Raw genomic sequence first — 21,199 nt, forward strand, 5'->3', positions numbered from 1 at the left:
CCCATTAAAGTGCAAATTCCTAGACTCAACTGTAGATTGAGAGACTCAACTGTATTGAAACACAAACTCTGGGGTATTGGACCTGGAATTCCATGTGAACCAAAGATGAAAGAAATAAAAACGCCATGTGTATATGGAAGTAAGGAGATAAATTTAGTCTGGGAAACTTAAATTCAAGATTCCTGTGTTGCTGTTCAGTCACCTGGTCGTGTCCGACACTTTGCTATCCCATGGACTGCAACATGCCAGGCTTCCCTGTCCTTCCAGAATTTGCTCAAACTCAAACATCATTGAGTCAGTGATGCCATCCAACCATCTCATCCTCTGTCGCCCCCTTCTCTACCTGCCCTCAGTCTTTTCCAGCATCAGGGTCTTTACCAATGAGTTGGCTCTTCACATCAGGAAGCCAAAGCATTGGAGCTTTAGCTTTATCAGTCCTTCCAATGAATATTCAGGGTTGATTTCTTTTAGGATTGACTGGTTTGATCCCCTTGCTCAACAAGGGATTGTCAAGAATCTTCTCCAACACTACAGTTCAAAAGCATCAATTCTTCGGCACTGAGCTGTCTTTATAGTCCAACTCTCACATCCATACATGACTACTGGAAAAACCACAGCTTTGACTATATGGACCTTTGTAGGCAAAGTAATGTCTCTGCTTTTCTAAGTCTGTCATTGCTTTTTTGCCAAGGAGCAAATGTCTTTTAACATTTAAGACACCTGTAGAATATCTAAGTGGAGAGGCCCAGAAGGTGGTTGGATATATAGGTCTGGCATTTAAAAGAAAATAGGCCTATGATATGTTTATGGAGTTCCATTAGCTTACAAAGGTATACCTGAAGCTCATGCAGTGAAAGAAACAGATAGTGAAATATGAGAAGAAAAGAAAAACAAGGACAGCATTCAATGAAACAGTGGTATTTCAGGGATCTGCAATAGGTAATGAACTAAAGAAGAAGAAAAGAGGGCAGAAATAAGAGGCCAGAGCTATTTTAACAGAGAACCCAGGAAGCTGAGTGTTTGAAAAAACAGGGAAATGTTAAATGTCAGATTTTGAAAATGGTAAGGACTTGAAACTATTTATTGTGTTGACAACTAGGAAGTCACTGGTGAAAGCAAAAGAGGAGGCCAATTACAGGGGCATTGAAGAGGAAGTGGGGAGGAGGGACAGAGGAGACACTGAATGGACACTGCTCTTGCGAGAACTATAGCTTTAAGGGACAGAGAGGAATGCTTTTTCCCTTGATTTTCTTATAAATATGGGAGACAGGAGCATTTCTGCCATTCTAATCACCTTTTTGGTCACTCTGTCAGGTTACGGAGAAGATAACTGTAACTATGCAAGATGTGTCAGTGTACGATAAAACAAATGAAGGCAAGAATAAATGAAGAGTGGGTGGCAGAAAAGAGAGACAGGGTGTAAGAAACATGAAATTAAATTATGCTTTAATTAGTCTTGACTGAGAATTGTGATATTTTAATTTCTTTCCTCAGATACTTATGACTGCTATTTCATTTGGTTAGTAAATACACTGGTAATAAAAAACTAGGTTTTCTGAAGAACTGTCTTATACATTATATAAGAATTATTATATTGTATTTGTTCTACTTTGTAGTATAAATACAGCCAAAATGTTGACTGACAATGAACTGAACTTGATTGCTGACATACTGAAATTATTCCAATGAATCAAAGTAACATGGTCAAGGTTATGAAGGATACCTTAATACCACCAGACTTCCACTATGTGTGAACTCTGTTTTCACAACAGACTAGCAATTATCATTTGCTAAATTCATGGCAGATATTATTTCACCAGTTATCGTGAGTTTTAGATATTGAAGATGTCATTTAAGTGTATTTGAATTGCACTCTGGTGGTTGGAAGGCACTTTTACTATTAATTTTAATCCTCATTTTATGTAGGAAATGAACACTAAATGTAAACTTTAAATAAGGTAATACATGGAAAAGTATACCAGTGATTGAATTTATTCTTCATAAAAGGCAAATGACTCTATATTGCCTTCTAATATACCATATAATTTATTCTTGTTAACTGTTGTATTATCCTTAGCTACCAAACAATTGCTGGCACAAAGCAGTTGCCTAATTAATATTTACTAGTGAATGTGTATAAAAATCTCTATGAACATAGCTCTGACTCTAAGATTCAGATTTTCATGGGTGCCACAAACCATTGTTTTGCCTTGCTGTTATATAGTTGAGACAGTAATGCCAAAAAGCTAACTGAAATAGATATACTAGTTTAAAATTATTTGTAAACAGACACTGTTTTCCCTTATTACAAACTATAAATCCAAGGCTCGGTGTTTAATGGGCTTATTCCCCTTATCAAAATCCTAATAGATGGTGTGCCAAACTGGATTAGAATGATTTAAATTCATTCTGACTAGAACTGTGACAACATTTTGATAATTTTGCAATGTTACTTAGCCACTTGGATTTCAATTACTTGTTACATTTTCCATGTTAACACCTTATTTGAAATTCACAATTAGTGTTACTATTCTTTATAAGGTAGAAATTAAATTTAAGATGCTGCAAAAGTACCTTTGAACATCTAAAGTGCTATATAGTTATGCTGTCTTACCACCTGCTTCTTCTCTTTCTAGGAAGTATTCCTAGATGAACAAAAGGGAGATAGCGTGCAATTCCAGGATTGGTGCTGATAATTTCACTTCAGTTTGTACTGTCTGCCTCCACTTACTCAGAACCTATTCTCTCTTGAGAGGAAGATGAATCAGACTAAGTATGTGAGCCTCTGTTACCTGAACGGCTGGAAGGATGGACAGCAGTGCCAGAACACTGCCTCCTGACGAGCCGACACCTGTATGATTCTGCAGCAAATGTCAGTCTGCAGCTCAGCCTCCTTGTGTCTTCTGGGCAGCAAGACTGTCTTGTGTGTGTCTCTTCTTCCCAGTCCTTCCCTCTTCTCTGATGATTGAATCTACATTTTCTTGATAGACTATTTAGATTACAACCTATATGGAGACTGTATCATCCTACTCTCTTAGGTCATGAAAAAGGTCTACTTTTGGATATTCCACCAAATGTGTATTAATTAAACAGCATCACAAGTAGAAACAGCTTTTAAAAAGCAAGCACTTCTCGGAACCCAAATTTTGTTCCTTGCCTAACCATTCACATTGTGTAATTCATCTGTAATTTTGCCTAGAAGTTACCCAGTATCTCTGAGATTTCTTAAGAGTTCATGTAATTTTCATTGGAAGCAGAAATGATTTAGGCACTTGGACTTTTGGGGTCAGGTTTGGACTTCCAAGCTGTGTGATTCTAGATTAGCTTCCCAGATTCTCTCCTTACCTCCCTCATTTATCAAACTGGGATAACCTAGCACCTATATCTCATATAGCTGTATTAAGAATGAAATAATGCATGTGAAACACAGAATAGCTGATAAATACCTATTATTTAGATAAATCACTTACCTAAAAGTGTAAATCCCTTAAGTATTTGACAGCTGGACTAGCTTCTCCCAACTAGAGAGTGATTATTTCATTTCTTCCTGAGTAGAGAAATTTATCTTTGTTTTCTTTTTTCACAGGCAGTATTATTTTGTATGCAACAGAAAAATTCCCCTTTATTTCTGGGCAGCTGATTTCTCTTTATCAGCTTTCTAGTAACAGTTATTATAAAATTATTTCAATAATGAAAAGTGTATCCCTTTACTGAGAATAGATAATTCTGAGCTAACAATTAAAAGATTTCCAATCTAGATTTAATTTGTTTCTGGGCAACTCATAAAACATTTCTTTTCATCTCTGCCAACACTGGGTGGAAATGAATTATGAATTTGAATCAGAACGTCATTTTTATCTATTGTAACAAATGCTTTATTTATAATCATGATGTTTCTATTAATAAGATACGCTGGGTAGTATACTGTTTCTTTGTATTCAACTTTAAATCACTGATTTAAAGAGTATACTTTTATCACAGACTTAACAAGCACTCCAGGTCATCAAACATCAAACATCATGATGATGAAGGGGTCATCATCATGAGCAAACACCACTCTGCTGAGGTGTTCGGAATAATAGAGTTGCAGCATGTAAATGAATGTAGAAATTCCCTCTCTAAGCACAGTCCTGTTTCAGACTTCTTGCTCTGTAGAGAAAAAATACTGTTTTCTATCCTCCTGATTGCAAAAAAAAAGAACCAGATATCACTGTTAATATTATTTGCTACATTTTTCTTTTGAATATAATACAAAGTTCTATTAGTAAGACTCACAAAGCTTTTAGGAGACTCTAGAAAGATCTCAGGCAATTCTGTGGAAGGGCAGAAAAATAGGAGAAGAGTTTCACTGTGGGCAAGATTAAGGGAAAAACAGAAAAAAAAAAAAAAAAAGACAGTCCTCTACAGTCTCCTTTAGGTTAATTCACTCATCAATCAAATATTTCAAATACTCATTCATAACTTCTGGCCAATCCTCGTGCTACTGCTAATTATATACTAGTAAATAAAGGAGGCTCAAACCCAAGTCCTTATGGAGCTAGAAATGGAGGAGGGTGAGCACAAACAAACAAAGAAGTAAACCAATAGTTACAGCAACAAATTAAAGCAAGTGCCATGAAGAAAAGGGTGCTACTAGCAGGAAAAGCACATGGGGCTGACAGTGCTGCTGGGGGGCAGGGAAGGCTGCTTTGAGAAGTATTAATAACTTTTAAAAAATTAGGGCAGGCAGGTTCTTGCTGTGGTACCACCTCTCAAGTATTTCAGCCAGGCATGTATCTGTTCACCTTTTCCATAGTTTACTTCCAACCCCAACATTTTTTGTTGTAGGGATGGAGGGGGAATTTGCTTATTTATTTATTCATTCATTTTAAAAAGAAAAATATGTAGTATAGGATAATACTTTACCTTTAGACATGCAGTGTGAAGTACTTATACTTCACAAGTGAGGATGTCTACACATTAGCTGCATATACAGATGTGTAGTTTACAGGTGGGGAGAAAAACTCTGCAGCTTCATTCTGAGCATCAGGACCAAACCAATCTGAGCACCACTGCTTATATAGCCAAGTATTCTTGGAACAAATGGCAACAACTGGAGTTCAGCCTTCTGAATTAGATTCTGGCACAATAATTTCAAGATTAAGAAATGAAAGTACAAAATATGAGAACCAGTATGACACAATGAACTTAGATATCTTGCCAAGAAAATCCAACTAGTAAGTGGCAGAGTCAAGATTCAAGGCCAGGTCTGAGTCCAGGGCCCACATGGAGCAGAAGGAGAGCAGTGGCAGATGTACCCAGCTGTAGAAAAGCAATCTTCCCTGGAAAGGTGAAAGAAAATTAGACACCAAGGGAACATTTCATGCAGAGATGGGCTCAATAAAGGACAGAAATGGTATGGACCTAACAGAAGCAGAAGATATTAAGAAGAGGTGGCAAGAATACACAGAAGAACTATACAAAAAAGATCTTCACAACCCGGATAATCACAATGGTGTGATCACTCACCTAGAGCCAGACATCCTGGAATGTGAGGTCAAGTGGGTCTTAGGAAGCATCACTATGAACAAAGCTAGTGGAAGTGATGGAATTCCAGTTGAACTATTTCAAATGCTAAATGATGATGCTGTGAAAGTGCTGCACTCAATATGTTAGCAAATTTGGAAAATTCAGAAGTGGCCACAGGACTGGAAAAGATCAGTTTTCATTCCAATCCCAAAGAAAGGCAATGCCAAAGAATAGTCAAATGACTGCACAATTGCACTCATCTCACACGCTAGTAAAGTAATGCTCAAAATTCTCCAAGCCAGGCTTCAACAGTACGTGAACTGAGAATTTCCAGATGTTCAAGCTGGTTTTAGAAAAGGCAGAGGAACCAGAGATCAAATTGCCAACATCTGCTGGATCATCGAAAAAGCAAGAGAAATCCAGAAAAATATCTATTTCTGCTTTATTGACCATGCCAAAGCCTTTGACTGTGTGAACCAACAAACTGAAAAATTCTGAAAGAGATGGGAATACCAGGCCAGTTGGCCTGCCTCTTGAGAAACCTGTATGCAGGTCAGTAAGCAACAGTTAGAACTGGATATGGAAAAACAGACTGATTCCAAATAGGGAAAGGAATCCGTCAAGGCTGCATATTGTCATCCTGCTTATTTAACTTATATGCAGAGTACATCATGAGAAACGGAGGGTTGGATGAAGCACAAGCTGGAATCAAAATTGCTGCGAGAAATATCAATAACCTCAGATACACAGATGACACCACTCTTATGGCAGAAAGCAAAGAACAACTAAAGAGCCTCTTGGTGAAAGTGAAAGAGGAGAGTGAAAAAGTTGGCTTAAAATACAACACTCAGAAAACTAAGATCATGGCATCTGGTCTCATCACTTCAAGGCAAATAGATGGGGAAACAATGGAAACAGTGACAGGCTTTACTTTTTTGGGCTCCAAAATCACTGCTGATGGTGATTGGCCATGAAATTAAAAGATGCTTACTCCTTGGGAGAAAAGTTATTACCAACCTAGACAGCATATTAAAAGGCAAAGATATTACTTTGTCAACAAAGGTCTGTCTAGTCAAGACTATGATTTTTCCAGTAGTCATGTATGGATGTGAGGGTTGGACTATAAAGAAAGCTGAGCGCTGAAGCATCGATGCTTTTGGACTGTGGTGTTGGAGAAGACTCTTGGGAGTCTTTTGGACTGCAAGGAGATCCAACCAGTCCACCCTAAAGGGAATCAGTCCTGAATATTCATTGGAAGGACTGATGCTCAAACTCCCAATACTTTTGGCACTTGATGCGAAGAGCTGACTCATTTGAAAAGACCCGGATGCTGGGAAAGATTGAAGGCAGAAGAAGGGGACGACAGAGGATGACATGGTTGGATGGCATCACTGACTCAATGGACATGAGTTTGAGTAAACTCCGGGAGTTGGGGATAGACAAGGAAGCCTGGCGTGCTGTGGTCCGTGGGCTCACAAAGAGTCAGACATGACTGAGCAACTGAACTGAACTGGAAAGGTGTGAGGAATTACCATGTTAGTCTATCAAGAAGAGAGGCTGAGAGAAAGCAGGGTAAGTTTATAGTATCTAACATATGTATAATGAGCAGTAGTATTAACCATTACATTTTATGTCCTGAAGATGGGTCAGAAATTTGAAAATTCTCATAGCTTTTTTGCAACAAGTTCACATGAGATCTGGCTGTATGCCTGTCCTCAGAATACAAGGCTTCCTTTGTAAAAATCCATTCCATTTCAAACTCCTGGGTTAGAAGAATCACGGGACCTTTACTTGTTGGTCTTAGTTGTAGCTCAAATAGTTTGCTTTCAACATGGTAACCTTCAATTACTAGAAAGGCCTCTCTGTTGCTGATCTTGTTAGGTGGACACTCAACATCTTTTGTCCCTTTCTTTGTAAAATACTGATTTTATTTGGAGCAGCTTCTCTTGAAAGGGCAGTGAAACGTGTAACAAATTGTTAAGGAGGACTTTAGGAAAAGCTCCTTTATAGATTCAGGAGAGACGGCTACCATGTACCTTTTGTCAGATGCCCCTTCTATTCTGTCCGAGAATAAGGAAGCAATGGCTGGAGTTCCAGCAGCCATCCTGGTTCATGAGACGACTGGTGATGGCAAATATGTGTTAAAGAAAGTGGATTAGTAAAACAGAAGCAGCTTGAGTCTTTCTGATCATGGTGCTACCACACAGACTCCAGAATCAACTTCTTTTACTACGAGATATGTAAATATCCATCCCATATTATTTCATCATTATTATTTGGATTTTCTGTTACATACAGCCAGACCTAATTTCTAATGGGTATATCTTTCTAACCAAAATTCGTTTATGATCTCAATTTTAAGTTCATCCTAAACTTTAAAATTAGAAAGTTTGAAGTTAAAGAGAGAAAAAGTTGGGAGTAACTAAAACGAGGCCATCATAAAATTAGGACAGGGAAAAGAATCTGGAACCTGGCTTCTCAGATATGGCTTGTTAGCTTACAAGATGTGGCTAGCCTAGCTTTATCTTTTTAAAAAAATATTCTATACAGTTATCACCAATTAAACCTACAATTTCATTTCCACCCTTCCTAACTCCTGTCCAAATAAAGAGGTTTTACTGCTAGAGCCATTTTAAGTGTTCAAATTTAAAGTGACATTAAAAGGCAGTTAAAAAATTAATTCTTCATCTGTACTTCTAAGTATAAAGACAGCTAAGCTAAATTCAAAAGTCACATCAGGCTTTATATTTAAAAGCGCTCTTTTAGCTAATAGAAAGGCATGATGTCTGTCATTATGAAAAGCAAGAGAAAGAGGTTAATGCCAGATGGAGTTAGCAACATACAGCCTCCCTATCACAAGTAAAGTGGTGGGCCTTTACTCAAGTGGAAAGATGCTGACGTGTTAGCAACAAGACAAAGGGAAGAGCTGTTGACAGGCTCTGAGTGGTTAATAATCAGTCCTGACTTCCAAGCTAAATCAGGGATTTAATATGAGATTCAATCTGCTCCCTGACTACTGGCCATGGGAACAACGTTTTGGTCAAAGACTCAGAGAATCAAGGAAAAATGAGATTAAAAGTGAGCACTGGGTTCACCAGTGCCTTAACTAAGAGAAAACATCTACAGACTTCTTGCTGGGAAGATTATTAAGGATCTGAATTTGGGTCTGTTTCTAAAAAAGCTCCCAGAAGGTTCAACCAATTAGGGGAGAATGAAGTCTGAGATAGATTTTACAGTCTAGGATGGACTAGTAATTATATGAAATGCTTACTTAATCAACTAGCAAGATCAACTCACACTGAAAACTTTGGCATAAGAGGAATTGATCTCTGTCTTACAAAAAGCTCCTCTTCACTAAATAAAAAGGAAGGCAATTATTAGAGGAGGAAGGTAAAAATACCAAGGGTTTCCCTGGAGGCTCGGACAGTAAAAAAAGCTGCCTGCAATGCAGGAGACCTGGGTTCGATTCTTGGTCAGGATGAACACCTGGAGAAGGGAATGGCTACCCACCCACTCCAGTATTCTTGCCTGGAGAATCCCAGAGACAGAGGAGCCCGGCGGGTTAGTCCATGGGGTTGTACAGAGTCAGACACGACTGAATGACTAACACATTCATACACAAAAATACTAATTATTCGCACAGTATTTTGGCACAAAATGAAAACTGATACTATGAAGTAACAGACTGTAGCCCTGGCTCTCCCCCACCCTGCCACCTTTAGTTTCATTTCTGACTGTGCTATATTACAGCTGAGTTTCATGACTGGCTCCTGACTACCCTGGGCTACCTTCTTCCCAGCCTTAATAGCCTAGGGAATGGTAGTCAGTAAAGAACTTTAGAAAAATTTGAGTACCATGAACTATGATGCACGTTAGTGTATTTGATTATACATGCATAAAATGTTTATAGTGTCTTGGCGCCAAGGACAGGTCATAAATATTAAGAAGTTTATGCATCTTTCTCTTACTCCTAGAAGTAGACAAGTAATTCCAATGGTGAATTATGTGTCCCTCCCCACCCCTTGGCCAAATCAATTTCCTTAAAGTGTATTTTTTAGGTTCTTGAAGTATATCACCTCTGGTTTGAAAGTATATAAAAATGTAGGTACTCATTTCTTTGTAAGTACTGCAAAGACACAGAAAAAAGGCAACTTAGAGCCATGCTCAGAATATGAAATCTTTCCTACAAGATTTAATTTTTTTCTTTCTTCTTTCATTTTCATTTTATAAATATATGTATGCCCACAGTTTAAAAAATATGATAAGCTTAATTTTGATTTTATGCAAGCAACATTAGGCTAGTTTTGATCTGACATAAGCTACAATCCAGAAGGTGTAAGATATTAATATTTTTGTTTACTATGAATCTGTGGACTCAAAAAATTCTAAGAAAATTTTTAACTAGCCTCTTAGGTGAAAGAAGAATAGAAGGCTTTAGAGCAAACTTGGCAGTTAGAAAGCTAAGAAACCAAATGAGGGCAACATAACCACACTACAGAAAGGTTATACCAAAAGTAGGAAAGTTAAATGCCCTACTTTTTAAAGTCCCACTTACTTATCTAACATTTATTGATTGGTACTGTGCTTAGAATTTGGTAGGGGACAAAAATGTTCAAAAACATTTTAAAAGGTTTACTGACATAAACAAAGAATATAACTTGTTTCACCTTTTTTTTTCATTGACTTTTAAAAAACCTGTATACTGATATAAAAATTGAAATTTTGTGGCATTCAGGGTTCTCATTTCCCTTCTTTTCCCCTAAGATTAAAAAAATAATCTCATATTAAAATGGCTATAATGCAGAAGCTCATCATTGTGTTAAATATGAAATGTATTATATTTGTGAGACTTAGGAATTGACTTCAGATAAGTCGAGAAGAAAATTTAATTCTAAAGTAATTTTCCCTAGGAAAGTTTAACTGGCATTTAAAAATGTCAATTATATTTAATAATATTTAATATTTAATTTATATTTAAAAATATAAAACCTTGAGTGTATGTAGAACATAAAAAGAAACAGTTCTAATTCAAATTGAGAATGATTTTTGTCTTTTAAGCTAAAGATAAGTACATTTCAACAATGTAGGGCTTACGACAAGCTTATACACAGATAGATTTATCAGAGATGAAATATTTATAAGGATGGTACCTGAGAAATATCTGTATATTGTCTATACAGTGATGAAGAATCAGTTAAAAGGCATTAAAAAAAAAACAAAACTAGAAAAGCTAATATGAAAGTTTAGGTTTCTTCAGAAAAATCTGATCACAGCATGAATACCCCTAATGGTAATGTAGCAGGAAACACTGGCTAGGAAAAGTTGGCTGGCCGAATATCAAGGACAGCAATTACGATTCAGGAACATAGGTTTCTAATATTACCCCATCAACTAAAATAACCATTGACAGTAGATCAATGGAATTAAAAGGACATATACTAGAACTAGATGCCAGGCTTCCATAGTCGAGCAACGTCATTCATTGCTGAGCAACTTCAAAGTGCAGTTTCTAGGTCTTGAAAGTTAGGCTCCATCAACCTTAAAATGGATAATAGTAGCCATCACAGAGCTATTTTGAGTTGAATAACATAATCCATATAAGGTGCTTAGTGCAGGGCCTGGCACAAACAACAGACTGCCATCACCACCAGAGCCACCCTGAACAGGCCCACAACCTGATTGCCAGTTTTCCTCAACGTAAACACAACTTTGGGCTGAGTCATTTCCAATGTCTCTGGTCCATCTAGAACCAAAATTTACAATGAAAAAGAATATACAGGGTCAATATTGTTTTATGCATTTAATGCAATCCACAGGAAATCCATGTTCTTCCATAGATTATCATGTTTAGCAGCTACACTTCTGAGAGTACAATGGCAAAACTGTCACAACCAGTATCTTAAATGGAAAATGAATGTCATGTAATTAACTCTACATGTTTTTAATAGTCTATTCATAGTTATAATTTTGATTTTTACTACAGAGTATCTAAATGTATTAATTTGGTGCCTACAACAATTTCTGAAAAAGAAGTCTTAAGAGGAATCTCAAGGTAGATAACCCTTTTTTTTCCAAATGGAAAGAACATTTGTTATCTCCTACTTAATAAACAGAACCAGTAAAGAAATTAATCTATAAATTAATCCAAAGGTCTAACAAAATCTCTCTACTGGTATGTTACAATTCAAAATTCAAATGGCAGGCAAACTTATCATCAGAATATTAAGATCTTTTTTTGTGTGGCATAAATATTTTAAAAAATCAGAATTTATCAAGGTAACATCAAGATTAAGGAAACATATCCCACATGTTTCCTGGGGGCAAACTACTGATACCCACAGACACATTAGCTGTGCATCAACCTAAATACTTTAATAGAGATTAAAAAAAAAAGTATTTGGAGAACTCATTTGTGTACTGTTAGAGATACTACTGAGAAATTTTAAAAGCCTTTTTAGTTTAAAAATTATTAAAGGTGTGTGTGACCACTGACAAGTTATCTAAAAATTTTAAAATGTGTTTCAGATAATAAGAGCACTGGAGAAAAAATTATAGCTCACCTCAATTATGTACTAGCATGGTATGGCCAAAACAACAAAATTACATTTGCCTATCAATGTAAATGTTTAGTTATGTTAGTTCTTAAATATTAAAACAAAACAAAACACACAGATCTGTTAAAATCTGAAAACCCAATAAGCTCTCAAAAAGAAAAGTTTAGCAGTTAATACTCGTTTTTCATTTTTATATTAGTAAAACTGAGTTAATACTGTGGGAGTCAAAAAAAAAAAAAACCCCAAAAAACAAGTTTCTCTTAAATTCATAGCTGTGCTATCTTCAGTTTCATTTCCAGAAACCCTTATCTTTAACAGATTTCCACTTGACACAATTTACAATCATTCAAGAAACTTTAGTTTTACCTTATAACCAGAGTTGAGCATGAAGTAGTTCTGTAAAGTTCACGGCATAAAATGAATCTATCCTGTGTCCTTACCGTCAATATTTAGCTCAAAACAAACGTGGCAGAAGGAGAGTGTTTCTTTGTCTGTTCCCAGTTTACAAACACTGCAGATGTTGTCATCATTCAAATCAATGCTTACAAACTGCTCCTCTTCGTTCATAGTGCCCCTATTAAGAAACAGAAAGTTACACAATTTCAAGAACTTGTCATCACGGCAATAGTAGGAACTTCTAGGAAAGAGAAGGATGCTTTTCAGTTTATCTAAGGCAACAGCCTCTCGAAACAAGCATCGCCACACTAATACTTTTACTGTGCAAGGACACAAAGCTAGTAAAACTTAAAAGTCCAGCCGCAAGTCACACTATGCCCAGGCGCCTTTTTTGGTCCTGTGTTGTATTTAGTTGAGAGGAACTGATGAAGAGCAATTTTCGGGTATTCTAGACCGCTTCCATCCCCGACCAGGCGCAGAAAGAGCTTAGCGGCGCGGCCTGTTCAGCTACCGGGGTCTGTCAACCTACTTAACGCTGTTGAAGGGAGGACGAGCGAGGCGCTCGGGACACCGCTCTCCTTACTTCACTGTGGGAACCTTAGATGCGTCTCGCTAGCTCGGCGTAGCGAGGTGTGCTATTCCAGGTCCGCGGCGGGCAAAATGCACGTGGAAAAAGTGAACACTAGGGCGGGGGTTCGGCCGCGTCCCTGGCATCCTCACGGGAGGTCGGGCAGCGGCTCAGCGGAGCGGCTCGGGCACGGCCGGAGGAGCCGGGATGGCCAAGCCCGGCCGGGGCAGGGGGGTCCCAGAGAGACCAGCCGGCGGGAGCGTCGCGTCCCCTCGCCCCGGGGCTTCCTCCCACCCCGGCAGAAGGCGTTCGAGAGCTCCAGCAGCCGGTCCGTCCGGACTCAGCGCTTCGGGGAGCCTGGTTCCCGCCCGGCCTCCGGCGTTTGGGGGCGCGCGCCCGCCCCTCAGGGTGCCGCGTCCTTCTCCCCGACTGTCCGTCGGGGTATCCCGCGCGCAATAGAGACGGGGGCCGCGGGGCTGAGGGCTAAGGCGGCGGGACCGCGGGGTCGGGGACCAGGGCGCGGGCTGGGGGAGCGGGAGCTTTACCGTCCGGGTTCGCGCGCCGCCACAGCCGCCGCCGATGCGCGCGGCTCGGGCTCCTCACTATTGTTTCCGGCCGCAGCCGAGCAGCCAGCCCGCGCGGCCCCGCCCCCTCCCGGGGGCCCGCCCCCTCCCGCCGGTGCCATCCTTCCGAGGCTCTGAGGGGAGAACGGCGGGGCGGCGCGGAGGGCGAGGCCGCGCGCTCGGTCGCCGGCCGCCAACCCCCGCAGCTCCCCGGCTGCACCGACGCCGCGGCCTCGGCTCGGATTTCCTCCTGACCCCGCGTCTCCTGGCCCGGGTCTCTCACCGTTTGGTGGAAGGTGGCTCCTCACACGCCCCTCCTCGAGGCAAGTAGATAGAGGAGTCCGTTATCACCTCCCCCTTTAGCGTAGGGAAACTACTGCCTCCGGGCGGGGGCCGCGTGGGCCGCAAAGTGACGAGGCCGGGGGACACGGCCAGATAACGCGGGGAGGACTTCGGGTGAACTCGCCGGACCGAGGCAAAATAGTATCGCTGAACTTTGAGTTAGGTGCTGGTTGACGAGTTTAATTTGAGAAAAGTTTGTGTTTCAAGTTTTCCTCATTTAGGGGTAATTTCAAATGCAGAAGCTTTATTTTTTTAAGATTGTTGTAGAAATGGGGCGCCCCTCCCCTGTAATATGGCGCATTCCTAACACGCCCACGAGGATAATCCCGGAGCCCCACCTCTTATTTTAGGTTCCGCCCCTTTAAAAAACGGAGGTACTCAAGATCTCTTTTGCCCACTTTGCTTGCTGTTATGATTCATGTAACACTTTGACTTACATTTTCTATTGTAAGACTCACAACAGCTTAGAAAAGAGAAACCAGAAGAGTTCTTATTTTGCCTCCTAAAAATGACTAACCCAGATTATCTATTGGTTAGAATCAGAGGTGGGGACTTGATCACGGGAGTTAGCTGTTATTTTCCAGAACATCATAAACACCTCTATTGTTTACAGAGACGGGACTAGGTTGTCAGTCTCCAGGTGACTGGTGGTAGGAATGGATTCCGTAGAACTTGGGAACTTCTAGACCAAACTAGCACTTAATGTAAACCATCAGTGCCCCAGAAAAGTGATCAGTGTTTTTGCTACTTGAAGTATAGAAGGTGAGTCAGCATTATTGGCCTGGTATCTTGTTAGAAGGAGGAGAAGGGGACTGCAAACAAGAGATGGTTGGATGACATCACCGACTGGATGAACATGAGCTTGAGCAAGCTCTGAGAGTTGGTGATGGACAGGGAAGCCGGGCATGCTGCAGTCCATGGAGTCGCAGAGTCAGACATGACTGAGCAACTGAACTGACTGATCTTGTTAGAAGCGTAGAATATAAAGTCTCACCCAAGACATCCTGAATCTGAACCTGCTTTTCACAAAACCCAGAGGTGGTTACTGTACACCTCTGAGAATTTGAGAAGCACTAATAGAAACAGAAGGGCCTCCCAGGTGGTTCAGTGGTAAAGAATCTGCCTGCCTATGCAGCAGCGGCGGGCTGGATCCCTGGGTTGGATCCCTGGCAACCTACTCTGGTGTTCTTGCCTGGGAAATCCCATGGACGGAGGAGCCCAGTGGGCTGAAGTCCGTGGGTTCTGAAGTGAGTGAGCCATAACTTAGCTGACTGAACAACAACAGATTGAAATAGAAAAGTCTTTGTGTTACCTATTTGAATTTCACATTTTATGGAAATATGACTGAAATGTCTTACATCTTGGGTTCTACTCATTTTTTTCAATCAAATGTTTTCTAAACTCAGTAACGATTTTCTTGTATCGAAGTTATTTTCATTTCTCAGTGTTCTCTCTCTTTCTGTAGCATTTTGCCTGTCTACCTCTCCTTAAAACTTTTACCTTGTTTTTTATTTTTAAATTATTTTTAAAAGTCTACACTTCGGGGTTTAACTTACAGAAATAGAACTTTCCCATTTTAAAAGTACAGTCGATGGGTTTTGCCAAATGTATACAATAGCATGTCCACCACCCCAATCAAGATATAGAACATTTCCACAACTTTGAAATTCTCTGTGCCCCTTCTCAAACCACCTCCCCCATCTGATCTAATTTATATCTCTAAAGATATGGTTTGCCTACTCTAGAACTTTACATATGTGAAAATAAATGGTGTGTATTCTTTTGTGATTGCCTTATTCAGCATATTTCTGAGATTCATGGTGCTGTTTTCTAATAGGAGTTCCTTTTTGTTGCTGAATAATATTCCACAATTTGTTCATCCATTCAGCCCTGTGCTCTGTGATGACCTAGGGGAGTGGGATGCAGGGTGGGATGGGGATGGGAGGGAGGCTCAAGCAGGAGAGGAATAAATGTATATTTATGGCTGATTCACATTGTTGTATGGCAGAAATTAAAGACATTAAAAAAAAAAAAAGACTGGACCCCAGCAGACAGCCAACTAGGAAATGGGACTTCAGTCCTAAAACTTCAGGGAACTGAATTCAGCTAAAAAACTGGATGGATTTGGATGTTCAATACCTGTCTGATGTCTTGATTTTAGCCTTGTGAGGTTCTAAATGGAGGGTTAGAATTCCCTTGTACCTGGACTTCTTACCAATAGAATTTAGAGATAGTAAATTATATTATTTTAAGCCATTAAATTTGTGTCAATTTGTTATGACGGCATTATAAAATGAGTACATTTGAATATCCAGGTTTTAAAAGAGTTTTGGGCTTTGTTTTGGAATGCTGTTACTCTAGTAGCTTATTAAACTTTGTGAGTGTTTAGACTATCCTTTTGTTACAAGAATTTCTAGTTCTCTTCTTAAGGAGTGGCTTAAGCCTTCTATTGTATGTCACAGGTCTTCCAATAAAGTTTCTATTCTCTAGTTGTATAAAACTCAATTGATTACTTTCCTAAGAGTTCCAGTAGTTGTAAAGATTGTCAGTTCAGCTTGGTTCAGTTCAGTCTCTCAGTCGTGTCCGACTTTTTGTGACCCCCGTGGACTGCAGCATGCCAGGTCTCCATATCCATTACCTACTCCCGAAATTTACTCAAACTCATGTTCATTGGGTCGGTGATGCCATCTAACCATCTCATCCTTCTACTCCCCTTCTCCTCCTGCCTTCAATCTTTCCCAGCATTAGGGTCTTTTCAAATGAGTCAGCTCTTCACATCAGGTGGCCAAAATATTGGAGTTTCAGCTTCAGCATCAGTCCTTCCAATGAATGCTCAGGACTGATCTCCTTTGGGATGGACTGGTTGGGTCTCCTTGCAGTCCAAGGGACTCTCAAGAGTCTTCTCCAACACATTTCAAAAGCATTAATTCTCGGCACTCAGCTTTCTTTATAGTCAACTCTCACATCCATACATGACTACTGGAAAAATCATAGCCTTGACTAAATGGACCTTTGTTGACAATGTCTCTGCTTTTTAATATGTTGTCTAGGTTGGTCATAACTTTTCTTCCAATGAGTAAGTGTCTTTTAATATCATGGCTGTAGTCACCATCTGCAGTGATTTTGGAGCCCCCAAAATTAAGTCTGTCACTGTTTCCACTGTTTCCCCATCTATTTGCCATGAAGTGATGGAACCAGATGCCATGATCCTATTTTTCTGAATGTTGAGTTTTAAGTCAACTTTTCCACTCTCCTCTTTCACTTTCATCAAGAGGCTCTTTAGTTCTTCTTTGCTTTCTGCCATAAGAGTGGTGTCATCTGCATATCTGAGATTATTGATATTTCTCCCAGCCATCTTGATTCTAGCTTGTGATTCATCCATCCTAGCATTTCTCATGATCGACTCTGCATATAAGTTAAATAAGCAGGTTGACAATATACAGCCTTGACGAACTCCTTTTCCTATTTGGAACCAGTCTGTTGTTCCATGTCCAGTTCTAATTGTTGCTTTCTGACCTGCATATAGATTTCTCAAGAGGCAGGTCAGGTGGTCTGGTATTCTTATCTGTTTAAGAATTTTCCATAGTTTGTGGTGATCCACCAGTAGTCGTGTATAGATGTGAGAGTTGGACTATAAAGAAAGTTGAGTGCTGAAGAATTAATGCTTTTGAACTGTGGTGTTGGAGAAGACTCTTGAGAGTCCCTTGGACTACAAGGAGACCCAATCAGTCCATCCCAAAGGAGATCAGTCCTGAGCATTCATTGGAAGGACTGATGTTGAAGCTGAAACTCCAATACTTTGGCCACCTGATGTGAAGAGCTGACTCATTTGAAAAGACCCTGATGCTGGGAAAGGTTGAAGACAGGAGGAGAAGGGGAGTAGAAGGATGAGATGGTTGACTGGCATCACTGACTCAATGGACATGAGCTTGGGTAAACTCTGGGAGTTGGTGATGGACAGGGAGGCCTGGTGTGCTGTGGTCAATGGGGTCACAAAGAGTCAGACAGGACTAAGCGACTGAACTGAACTGAACGGAACACAGTCAGAGCTTTTGGCATAGCCAGTAAAGCAGGAGTAGATATTTTTCTGGAACTCTCTTGCTTTTCAGTAATCCAGCAGATGTTGGCAATTTGATGTCTGGTTCCTCTGCCTTTCCTAAAACCAGCTTGAACATCTGGAAGTTCTCGGTTCATGTACTGTTGAAGCCTGGCTTGAAGAATTTTGAGCATCACCTTATTGGCGTGTGAGATAGAGCAATTGTGCGGTAGTTTGAGCATTCTTTGTCATTGCCTTTCTTTGGGATTGGAATGAAAACTGACCTTTTCCAGTCCTGTGGTCACTGCTGAGTTTTCCAAATTTGCTGGCATATTGCATGCAGCACTTTCACAGCATCATCATTTAGCATTTGAAATAGCTCAACTGGAATTCCATCACCTCTGTCCACTAGCTTTGTTCATAGTGATGCTTCCTAAGGCCCACTTGACTTAGCATTCCAGGATGTCTTGGCTCTAGGTGAGTGATCATACCATCATGATTATCTGAGTCATGAAGCTCTTTTTTGTATAGTTCTTCTGTGTATTCTTGCCACCTCTTCTTAATATATTCTGCTTCTGTTAGGTCCATTCCATTTCTGTCCTTTATTGAGCTCATCTCTGCATGAAATGTCCCCTTGGTATCTCTAATTTTCTTGAAGAGATCTCTAGTCTTTCCCATTCTGTTGTTTTCCTCTCTTTCTTTGCATTGATCCATGAGGAAGGCTTTCTTATCTCTCCTTGCTATTCTTTGGAACTCTGCATTCACATGGGTATATCTTTCCTTTTCTCCTTTGCTTTCACTTCTTTTCTTTTCACAGCTATTTATAAGGCCTTCTCAGACAACTATTTTGCTTTTTTGCTTTTCTTTTTCTTGGGGATGGTCTTGATCCCTGCCTCCTGTAGAATGTCAGGAACCTCTTTTGTCCATAGTTCATCAAGCACTCTGTCTGTTAGATCTAATCCCTTGAATCTATTTCTCTTGAATCTATTTGTTCAGATTGTAGTTCCCCGGTAATTTTTTTTTCCCTGGTGATTAATTTTTGCCCAGCCTTTCATAGCTTCTACGCTGTACATGCACAGTGCCTTCAAGTGAAGTATTCAAGTGAAGGCTTAAAGCATATTCTGAAACTCTTTCTCTGAGTAGTTCTCCCTTTCTGCACTCCTAATTGCAAATTCCAGACATCTCATACTCCCCAAACTCAATTTTTGTCTCTTCATACCAGCTTTGCTAGAATATCCTTATGTGGACTTTGGTCTGAAAGTGTCTCCAGGCATAAAACCAGGGCAATTGTAAGGCTTACCTCAGTTATTTCCTTTTTTTCTGAGATCACATTTTGCTCTGCCTGTGTTTCAGCATCTGAAAATAAGTATTTCATATACTTTGTCCTGTTTTCTAACTTTGCAGAGCTATTCTGGTACTCCTTACTCCATCCTGGCTGGAATCCCTTGTTATTTTGTCAGTGGATCCTTCATTTATCAGAGCTTCTTCCCAGGTCTCTTTGCTTCCAATCTAGTTTTTTCAATCCATCTTTCACAGTCCATTATTAAATAAACACAGATGAACTCCCCTTCTCAAAAACTTGTCATAGCTTCTTGCCTTTCTTGTAACAGTAATACATAAATCTATTTAGTGTTTAGACAGTTACATCAGGCTTTCCAGTTTACTGTCTCATTTAATAAAATCTAACTTATTTACTTGAATAGTCAAAGATTTTATATTTAACTGCAACCCTTACTAATTTAGTAACTGAGTAAGGAATGCAAAAATGTGTTATAAACTGTAAGGGGACATATCAATACAAAGATCAGTTATATAGGTGGTTCTGGACCTAAAACGGATATTACCTTGATTTTAGGCTTAAATCAGTTTAGGAATCCTTTCAGATGCAAGTAACAGAAAACCTGATTAACAGTATCTGAATCAGGGTAAGGTTTTATTTGTTTAGCCAAACAAGGTCAGAAGAACCAACTGCTGGTTCATTATCACAGGACCACCCCCTCTGCATCTATTCTGGCTTTCCCTCTTAAGAGCAGAAAGACTGCCCTATATATTGTCTTCCAGGAAAGAAGATAGAAATGGAAGATGGAGGGAGAAATGGGAGGGAAAGCTGCCTTTTCATTTTTGTAAGGAAGAAACAGTGTTCCTGAGGGATCCCAGCAGAACTTACATTGCAACAATGGATTCTAGGGAACTGAGTATTTAGTTTTATCATCCTCTGCAACAGAAGGCAAGGCAAGGAAATTAGGTGTATAAGCCAATAAGGACTGCTAGACAATGCATAACTTGCTTTTCTGAAAATCATTTTAATGTCTGCTCTCGTGAAGATGACCCATACTCGTCATTCCAATGAATGTCTGCTACAAAAATTTCTCTGATCTTCTCACTTTTCTGAATCCTCACAACACTTGTTTGTGTTATTGCTATTCTTGGTATTTTTTCTGACATGTTCCTCTTTTAAAGTAAAGGATTCAGTATGCTTTGTGTATCTATCCATGCATCTCTTACCTTGACTGTCTTTGTTTCTCTTCACGTGTTAAGTCATTCTCTGCCATTGGAGACATCCTTTTAGCCTGGAAGATTAGCACATGCAACCTTAGGCTTAGAGCCTTCTAAGATCACCATGACCCTAGAGGTGTCAGAAACCTAGAGGTGTCAGATGTGTGCATAATTGGCAACTAGATTGTATGCATTATCATTTCCACTTCTTCATGTCCTCTGTCTGCTATGTGACCTCATAGTTCACTATAGTGGGCAGAATGTATTTCCCCACCCCAATGAAATATTAATCAGAATGACATGAGCAGAGACCTTAAATGTGCTTGTGTGATTTAGCTTGACTTGTGCCTCAGCCATATATCACTAAGAGAATTTCACTCAGGTTGTTGCCAGTCCAAGGAGGATGAGAGATGTGAAGCAGATCTGCGTCCAGTCAGCAGCCTGAAGCTAGGGAGGCCCAGAAGACCTACAGATTTGTGATGGATGCTTGTTGTCATAAGCACTGAGTCCTGAGTTGTTTTGTTATGTGACATCTTGTAGTGATGGTCGTTAACACAGCAGGATTCTAAATGGCTAAGTTTAATTGGCTCATTTCTGAATCAGTTTGACTGACTGGTACTTTAATTGGCCAGGCTTGGATTACATTCCCACCTCTCCCCTTCTCCTCTCCCCCCAAAATAGATTGACTGAAGAATGGGGCTATAGGGATGAAAATCTGATCTCATAATATGAGAGA

The 21,199-nt window shown here is 39.8% G+C and overlaps 1 protein-coding gene across 2 annotated transcripts in view; it reads right to left on the reverse strand.

Annotated features, from left to right (window-relative positions):
- C21H21orf91 (chromosome 21 C21orf91 homolog) overlaps window positions 1-13,976 on the reverse strand; it is a 35,444-nt gene extending 21,468 nt beyond the window's left edge. The window contains exons 1-2 of one of the 2 annotated variants that reach the window (XM_065913669.1): window positions 13,873-13,976; window positions 12,503-12,636 (exon numbers count right to left, since the gene is read on the reverse strand). In XM_065913669.1, the coding sequence (XP_065769741.1) occupies window positions 12,503-12,629 (127 nt within the window). In that variant the 5' untranslated portion in view covers window positions 12,630-12,636; window positions 13,873-13,976. Of the gene's footprint in view, window positions 1-12,502; window positions 12,637-13,571; window positions 13,632-13,872 lie in introns of those variants that run through there. The other variant, XM_065913668.1, reaches the window with a different exon arrangement.
- Window positions 13,977-21,199: the final 7,223 nt, after the last annotated feature.

Source organism: Muntiacus reevesi, chromosome 21 (genome assembly GCF_963930625.1).
Source record: "Muntiacus reevesi chromosome 21, mMunRee1.1, whole genome shotgun sequence".
Taxonomy (NCBI): domain Eukaryota; kingdom Metazoa; phylum Chordata; class Mammalia; order Artiodactyla; family Cervidae; genus Muntiacus; species Muntiacus reevesi.